This window comes from Sylvia atricapilla, chromosome 21, assembly GCF_009819655.1.
Source record: "Sylvia atricapilla isolate bSylAtr1 chromosome 21, bSylAtr1.pri, whole genome shotgun sequence".
Taxonomy (NCBI): domain Eukaryota; kingdom Metazoa; phylum Chordata; class Aves; order Passeriformes; family Sylviidae; genus Sylvia; species Sylvia atricapilla.
The window spans coordinates 2,950,700-2,959,625 of record NC_089160.1 but is presented as its reverse complement, the minus strand read 5'-3'; the positions used below and the strand labels follow the sequence as shown (position 1 = coordinate 2,959,625).

Sequence of the window (8,926 nt, the reverse complement as noted above, 5' to 3'; positions counted from 1 at the left end):
CGGCGGCTCGCAGAGCAGCAGCTCCGCGATTCCTCCCCGGCCCCGTCCGCTTCTCTTTTAAAAGAAAACCAAATCCAAGGAGCGTGTTGTCCCCTCTCCCGCCCCCCAAAAGCTCAGGCCGGCCGGGGAAAGGCGGCGGCAGCCCCGGGATGGGCTCGGCTCTGCCCCGCACAAACCGCCCGGACACCGCTCCCTGCGCCTGAGAGAAAATTTATTCATCTCTCTTCTTTTGGAAGAAAGAAGCAAACGAGGACTAGGAACAAGGAAGGAGTGTTTCGATAATTTTTTTTTTTTTTTTTTGGGGAGGGGGGAAGGAATCCGGTAACAAAACTAAAACTTTTTTTTTTTTTATCCGATATGTCAAAACATGGTTCACAGTAAAATTCACAAACTCATTTACATAAGTTTACAGCTTAAGAAAAACCAAGACACACAACTTACTATAAATAAAAGAAATGCGTTTGCGACCCGCACAGCTCTGCTCTCTCCCACCTCCCCTTTTCAAGGAATAAAACCTCAAAATTAAAAAGTCGTGAAAGCTACAGATTGGGGATAGAAACCAAGCGAGGGTCGGTAACAAAACAGTTAATAAACCACAGTGATTATGTGAACAACCGAGCTTAAAAACAAAAACCCGCGGGTTTTGTTTATGTCATTGCAACGCTAGAAACCAAACTGGAAGATGCAAGATTTTTTTAAAAACAAAAAACTTTTAAGCGAATAAAACAGTGCCCAACCTAGCCGAAACCAGGAAAGGAGTTGCCGTGGTTCGAAAAACTTCACAGCGGCTTCTAGGAGGCAGGAGTTGTGCTCTATTAAAATAACAACTTGCGCAAATATTAAAATAACAACTTGCTCAAAAGGAAAAAAAAAAAAAAAAAAAAAAAAAAAAAAGGAATAAAAAAGGACACAGCTAACGGATTTCCTTTTTTAAAATTTCTCCAGAGTTAGTATTTAAGTCTGCTAAGCCGAGCAACACTGCCGTACATCCCGGTGTAGAGTCAGGGAGCGATGGTGAGGTTATAGGGATTAAGACGGGGAGCCGTCCGGAGCATCCACAAGTTTTTTTTTGTTTTTTTTTTTTTTTATATGTGAGTTAGTGGTACGGTACCATTGACGGCAGTCCCGGCACTCTGGTAGTGCTGGTGCACGCTGTGTAACCTGCTGCCCTGCAGCGCCGAAGGGTCTGTGGCGTCCCCGCCGGGAGGCAGGTACATGCTGATCATATCCCGCAGGTCTCCCAGGCAGGCTCTCTGCGAGTGAGAGGTGATGGCCGGAGGCGGCGAGCTGGGCTCGGATTTCACCACGGAGCCCATGGAGCCCAGGCTCATGGCCGTGGAGGGCTGCTGGCCGTAGGCGGCGGGGGACATGCTGTAGGTGGAGGCGGCGTTCATGTAGGTCTGAGCAGTGGACATCATGGGGCTGTACTGCAGGCCCGTCATGTCGTAGCGGTGCATCTGCTGCAGCTGCGGGCTGTTCATGCCCGGGTGCTGGCTGTAGCCCAGTTGGTCTTGCATCAGCGAGTAAGCCCCGTTGGTCCAGCCGTTCATGTGAGCGTAAGTGTCAATCCTCTGGCCCACCCCGACGGGGCTGCTCACCGCGTTCCCCCCGCCCGGGGCCAGCAGGTTACCTGGCAGCGAGTATTTGTCCTTCTTCAGCAAGGTCTTGGTCTTCCTCCGGGGCCGGTATTTGTAATCCGGATACTCCTTCATGTGCACCGCCCGCAGCCGCTTGGCCTCGTCGATGAAGGGCCGCTTCTCGGCGTCGCTCAGCAGCTTCCAGTCGGCGCCGAGGCGTTTGCTGATCTCCGAGTTGTGCATCTTGGGGTTCTCCTGGGCCATCTTCCTCCGCTGCCCGCGGGACCACACCATGAAGGCGTTCATGGGCCGCTTCACCCGGTCCTGGTCCGAGCCCGCTGCCGCTCCGTTCCCGGCCCCTCCGCCGCCTTTGCCGGTGTTCCCGGCAGCGGGGTTCCCCCCGGTGCTGCCCGGCGTGGGCTGCGGCGCCTTCATCTCCGTCTCCAGCATGCTGTACATGGCCGGCGCCGGCAAAAGGTGCGCCAGGGCGGCGGGCAGGCGGGTACCGAGCGCGGAGAGGAAGTTCAGAACAAAAAAAAAAAAAAACAAACCCAAAACAAATAAAAAACAACAACAAAAAAAAATAACACACCCAAAGATAGAAAGAAAAAAACCTGTCTGGGCGGCTGCCGCGAGAGAAGGAGGAAGTTTTTTGCGCGTGGCAGAAGCGGCGCTCCCCGAGGTGGCGGAGCTGGAGCGGAGCGGCTCCCGCGGGCAGCAGCGGGCGATGCGCGCTCGGATCGCGGGGGTCCGTGATTGACGGGCTATAAATGAGGAGGTGGCGGCCAATCAGAGAGCGCTTCCCGACAGCCCCACGCCGGGATCGGAGCGGTCGGGGGGGCGGGCCGAGCCTCCCGGCACCGGGGATGCCGCGGCCGAGGGTGCCGAGCCCCTCCCGCAGCCGCCGGGGCTGAGCGGCTCCCGCACCGCGGCCGGGCCGGGGCGAGGAGCGGGCGGAGCGCTGTGCTGCCGCCGGGAGCTGCTCGCGGGCACAAAGAGCTTTGGGGCTCCCGGGAGGATGCACAGCCCGGTGCTAAGCTCGGAGAGGCTGCCCGGAGTTGCACGGATGGACCCCCGGAGCGGGGAAAGGATGGACGGGTTAAACTCTGCCGCTCGTCCAATGTACATTGCCACGCCGGGATCGGGCACGGCTGTCGGTGGGAGAGGGGCTGGAGCGAGGCCGGGATGGGTGGCTGCCGGCCGGGCACTCCGGGCCATCCCCACCCCGCTGCCGCTCGAGCTTTTCCACTCGGCTGCCCCAAAAGAGGGGAGGATGGGGAGAGCGGACGGCGCTCGCAAATCCCCCGAGTTTCATGGCAACGGAAAGTTCTCTCCGCGTGAAGGAAAACTTTGGCGGCGGATGTGTGAGCGGAGCGGCGCCCACTTTGAGCTGTCAATCAGCGGGATCCCCGTCCGTCCCTCCCCTGCCTTTACCCCTCCTTCCTTCCCTTCTGCAGAGGCGCGGACACCGCACCTGCACGGCCAGGGCTGGCTGGAAGCAGCGCGGGCACAGCGCTCTCAGGCGGGCTGGGCTGCCTCATCCCTGCCCTTCCTCATCCTCCGCTCCAGAAGCCGGGCCGGGGAGCTCTGGGGCAGGAGAGGCAAAGCCAGCCGCAGTCCGCCCGGGAGAAGCCTGGCTGCCGGAGGATGCGGCCAGCATCAGCGCTGTGGCTCTGAGCAAACTGGCCCAGGGGCGTGCGGGGCTCCGGGAGGGTCGGGGGCTTTGAGCTGGGCACTGCCCCAATCTCCCGTCCCGTCCTGGAGCGATGCTGCCGCCGCAGCTCCCCGCCTTGGCAGGCACCGGTGTCAGCCCAAAGACAAGACCGCGAGTGTAATGACGGTAATCGGGGAGGAGGAAAGCTGCAGGGCAGGGCTCTGGGCTGGGGAAGGGGCTCCGGGCCGGGGGGCTTCGGCAGGGTGGGGATGAGGAGCTCCCGGCCCTGCTGCAGCCGGGACGGGCACTGGAGAGACTCTGGAAACAGCACGGTGGGGTGGGGGACTTGATGTGAGCCCACCCGAGCACTGCTGGGGTTTAACAGTAAAGGTCTCACTCATTTTGTATGGCTTTTAATTTTTATTTTTTTACAAAATTATCTACTAAACAGCGTTGAAGGGGAAATAAATCCCGCTTGAGACCGGCTGTGGTGATGTCAGCACTTTGGTTTTTGCTTGGTTTGCTGCTGGTGTATCGAGCGGAGTCAAAATTTGGCAGCCCGAGGGGACAGGGTGACAGCGGAAGGGTTGTTCCAGGCGGGAGTGGTTTGGTGTAACTTTGCAGTATATTGGAAAAACTTCAGAAAGTCGTAATTAACTTCTAACCTCAAAATATTTTGGCCCCTCCAATGGAGGTTTAAGACCTGCCAGACTGACAGGACTAGTATTTATCCTGACAATACTTTGATATATTTTCATATGAGCGTTTGTTGGAGGGACTGGACACGCTGGCATGCAACGAAAAATTGGGCTGTGTAGAGAATTGGAGGACGTGAAATCCCCCTGAACAAAGTTTCCGTCGATGTTTTAAATAAATATTACAACGTTAAGTTTCAGACTCTTACTTTGTCTTTCAATTCGTCTTTGAACTGCCTGAGTCTCAAATTAGAGATTTTTTTTTTCCTTTAAAAGCCAAGCTCTTTAACACTTTTAAGGTCCACATTATTCCGAACCAAGACAACGTTTCTCTTGAAACATCGCTGATCTTGTCAATGAACTGCACTTGACTGAATAATAATAATAAAAATAAGTATAGACTGATGGCTTTCCAGACTTCACAGGTCCCTGTAACGCTCCCGCTGCAGCACATATTCTGAGGAAATCTCCAAAATCTGGCTGATTGCTGTTTCCAGAGCAGAGACCCTCTGCTCCCATCCGTCCTCCTGGGCGGCAGCGCTGTGTACTGGGCTGGGAATTCGGGAACTGGGCTGGGAATTCGGGACCTGGGCTGGGAATTCGGGACCTGGGCTGAGATTTCGGGACCTGGGCTGAGATTTCGGGAGCTGGGCTGGGAATTCGGGATCTGGGCTGGGAATTCAGGAACTGGGCTGAGATTTCGGGAGCGGAGAGGCGAGCTCGGAGCCGCCTTCCCTCGGGGCTTTCCCTGGGAGCCCCGATTCCCTGAGCTGGGGGCTGTGGCCACCAGCAGCCCCTTACCCGGGATCGCCTGTGGCTCTGTCCATCCTTTCCCTGCCCTGAAAACTCCGCTGAGGCGGCGTGGGGAGCAGGAGGAACGAGGCGAGCCCGAGCCCTCTGGACCGGCTGCTGCTCCCCAAATTTACTTGCAGCGCGCTTTAAGAAAGCCCACCCGTTCCACCATCCCCTTGGCAGCAAATTCCATCCTCCGCCTGCTCCTCGGGAACGGGGACGGAGCCTGCGGAGCTCCCGGGAAGGGACAGAAAGCAGGAGGGGACCCAGCCCAATAAAACCTTATGTCCGGAGCCGTTTTCTTAAATTCACTTAAATGAATTCTTGAATTCACTTGGAGGGAAGCTCCGTGTGTCCGGTGGGGGTCGGAGAACACTTGAGGTCGTGTAAATACAGTTGTCAAAGGCTGAGGAGCCCTTTATTATTGTTATTTATTTATTTGGGTGACAAAAGGAGCGTGAGGAGAGATAAGGAGTTTACAGCACAGCTCAACTTGAACGCGAGAGAGACCCCGCGCTTGAAAAGGGCCATTTGAAAGGCTCCGTCCGGGATTTCTGCGCCAGCAACGCTTAATAAGAAAGAGCCATTAATATCTGTTAATTGCAGCTCCAGAAGAGCTGCTCGGGGGAATCTTAGAACTGTGTCCCGGAGGATCGCTGGCTTTTAAAGAATAATTCTGTGAGCCAACCCGGCCCCGTCTAATCCTGTTATTAAACATCCCCTTGCTCACCAGCCCAATTCCCGACCGAGAGCAGCGAGGGCTCGTCCTCGAAGTTTGCCCAGACCAGGGAGCTGGGCGTCCCTTTCGTTTGGACCCTCGCTGGGCTGATCCTCCAAAAATGCCCAGCTTTTAGCGACGCTTAAGATAAAAGTTCACGTGATCCGTGTTTCAGGCTGCCATTCACATCCTCTCCCAGAAGTTTTCGTGGTGGTATGTTGCCGCTAAACGGGCCATTTAAGGCTGGTTCTAGAGTTGATGATCGTTAGGAGATTTTTGGGGGGGTTGTTTTTTTGTTTTGTTTTATTCCCCGATGAAGTGTAACGCCAAAACGCAGCTCGAGGTTGCCTTGCCGGGCTGCTGCTTCCCCCGCCGCGGGGCTGACTCGGCTGCAGCGACCTCCCAGCCCGACCAAGGGGAAAGCAAAATCATTAATTCCGACAAACGAGCCCCAAACTCCTTCCCGTGCCTTCCCCAGCGCCTCGGCGAGCGGAGAGCTCCGCTGTCCTAAACCCTGCAGCGGTCTGTGCTGGCTGCCCGCCGGGCAGGCAAGGGTTACTGCTGCTGACATCATTCCAAATCGCAACATTTCCCAACAAAAATCTGAAGTGCGTGGGTAAACCCGGGCAGAGTCCTTTGGGCACAGCTCGAGCCCTTTGAACTGAGCCTCCCAGCGCGTTCAGGAGGCAGCGGTGAATGTTTTTTGGGGCTTTTTTTTAATCACTTCCCTGCCCCCCAGCCCCCCCCCCCCCCCGTCCCAGCTGAACTTTTATTTGGCTTCTGACAACAATAGCGGGCTGCAAACAGACCTCTCGGAGCGCCCTCTGAATAGAGCCTTTTGGAGCCCGGATTGTTTCCACCGCCACCAAAAAAGAAAAAAAAGAAAAAAAAAAAAAAGAAAAAAAAAAAAAAAAAAAAAAAAAAAACACTACCAGTAGCTCCCGTTTTTGGTTTTTTTTTTAATTGGGTTGTTCCTGGCCCTGGCTCATTCAGGTGTTCGCGAGGAATTTGTTTATTAGCCTTTGACAAACAGCCCCTCCTGGCAATCGCCTCGCGGAGCTGTCTCCAGCGGCACGGGAGGGATGCCGAGGGGGCACTTCGCTAATAAGGACTCTCTCCATCCCCGAGTTCCCAATTAACAGAGTCGTGGAGGGGACCACCAGCACAGGGGAACCGGCCAGGGCTCTCTGCCGAGCCCCGAGGAAACCACAGATTTAGCTCATGTGTTTTCACGCAAAACCACCGAGGGCAAACCGGAGCAGGAGGAGAGATGCTAACGAGACCACCCCCGCTGCCCCAGCCGGGCACAGATCCCTTCTTCCCCAGAGGAGGAGAGGGGAACGGGAACTTTCCGCCACTTGCCCTGGCTGTCACAGCGGCTGAAAGAACCGTGCAGCCCTTGCCCGGGGCGCTGCCATCCCTGGGGACGCTGGCAAGCCGCGGAGATGTGACATTCGGGGACACGGCTCAGTGACGGGCTGCCAGGGTCCGCCTCACCCGGCGATCTCAGGGCGTGTTTTCCGACCTCAGCGATCCCATCCTTCACAATCGTTCTCATACCTCAGCTCCGTTTGTCCCCCCCCCTCCCGAGAGCCCCCGGTGAGGGTGGCCCCGATGTCCCCTCCTGTCACCCCGGGAGAGGTGGCCACAGCCGCTCTGCGGGACGGGGACAGAGAAGGGGGATATTATTGCAAACCCAGGAGACTCCGGGCACAGCAGCCCCTTTCCCCGGGCCACGAGCCCCCAGGGACAGGCAGGGACAGGCAGGGACCAGCGGGGACAGGAAAGGACAGGCGGGGACAGAGGATCCCCCCGGCCAGGAATCCGTCCCCTCCCCTGCACTTGTTGCTTTGCTTTAGCGGAGACGTCGCTTCTCCCCTTCTAAAACACAAAACAAACCTCCTTAAAGCGACAAAACCAAACAAACCCCGCAAACTCAAACTCATCTCTGTTTTTCCCCGTTTACAACTTGGCGAACCTTTCCCGCGGTGTTTTTCTGCACAGAGGCGACAACCACCTGATTTATCACGGCCGTGCTCCTTTTTAGCACTCGGATTAGAAATCGGACATTAATTGTAAAACTCTGACTTGCTAATTAGCTGCAAATAAACTGTTCATTAGTGGCAAATGAAAATCAAAACACACCTTGTTCCTACTCTCTGACACGCAGTTTTGAAGGCACGTATTGTTTCAAACTGCAGCCTGTATCACTGGCACAGCAAATTGAGATCCTGAAAGGTTTCTCTCCAGGATATATAATTAAAATATATTCTACTTTAATTGACATTATAGAGGACACAAATGAGATTTTTTTCCTTTTAGAAAGAAATAGCAGTTTCTAAATAAAGCTTTGCAGGCTGCAGAATGGAGGTTTCAAGCAAATGAATAGTCATTACTACCTTTTCAATGATGTGGGCCTTTTGATCAGAAAAGAAATTAGCTCTAAAGGACAGACAATGGGAAGCCTGCCCTGCAATAGGAAGAAAATTAGATGGCTAAGGCTCTTAACAACACCTATTTCTATAAACCATGGAGCTTCTTGCTTTTCAATTACAGCTGTTCATTTCAAATAAGGAAAGTGGAAAAACACAGAGGGGAATATAAATTCTGTTGCACCAGGAAAAAAAAAAAAAAAAGGAAAAAAAAAAAGCCTCAGACCGGGCAGGCAGGCAGCCTTCCCATTTTCCTTTTGTTTTTATTATAATCAGTTAACTAACATTCCATATTTTGTAATGCTCAGACAGCCCAGTGTAGCATGCTCCAGGTCAATCAGATGGATTATACTCAGTAAAGGGACTGGTAAAACATGAGAAACTTCACGTTAGGCAGCTGGATGTTTGCACTGCACATCAAATAATTACATTTTGCACATGCATCTCGCACTTGTGTGCATTCTGCAGGGAAAACAGAACCGGACTGAAGAACCCGAGGAAAATGAAGAGCTGAATAACACTCTGCTGTCTTTTGATTACAGTCCAAAACTAACCCTAGTTCTTCTGAATTAAATTGAGTGTTCTTTCACTACACTCAGGACCCAGAGATTATTTCAGGCAAGTTTTCCCCACATTACTTTTAACCCATTATTATTTTAGAAATAATACTTCTCCTCTCAAAATATAAAACTAACTTGCTGTGAAAAAAAAATTAAATAGGAGCTATCTTTTAAGTTATTTCGTTTGAACATTATTTTTTAACATTATTTCTCCTGCATGTAAAAATAATACAAGTTTTCTTGTGAATCTCAGATACAACCATAGAAACAATCCTTCCTTCCTCTACCATTTCTCTCTAGCCACACTTGTATGATTAGGTGTAACAAGTAAATTATAATTAGTTATTATCCAATCAATAATAACAATAATTGAAATGGTCTTTGAGTAATGATTTAAACATAATAACCACAAAGGTGTATTGTCAACAAGTTCTGTTCTCATATTAATTCAGCTGGATATAGAGGTGCCTTTAAAAAACAAACATAAAATCACAAAGA

The 8,926-nt window shown here is 52.8% G+C and overlaps 1 protein-coding gene across 1 annotated transcript; it reads right to left on the bottom strand.

Annotated features, from left to right (window-relative positions):
- Nucleotides 1-1,068: 1,068 nt before the first annotated feature.
- LOC136370395 (transcription factor SOX-3-like) lies at nt 1,069-2,147 on the bottom strand. The gene has a single exon (XM_066333764.1). It carries the CDS (start codon nt 2,034-2,036, stop codon nt 1,086-1,088), a length of 951 nt encoding a protein of 316 aa, XP_066189861.1. The 5' UTR covers nt 2,037-2,147; the 3' UTR covers nt 1,069-1,085.
- Nucleotides 2,148-8,926: the final 6,779 nt, after the last annotated feature.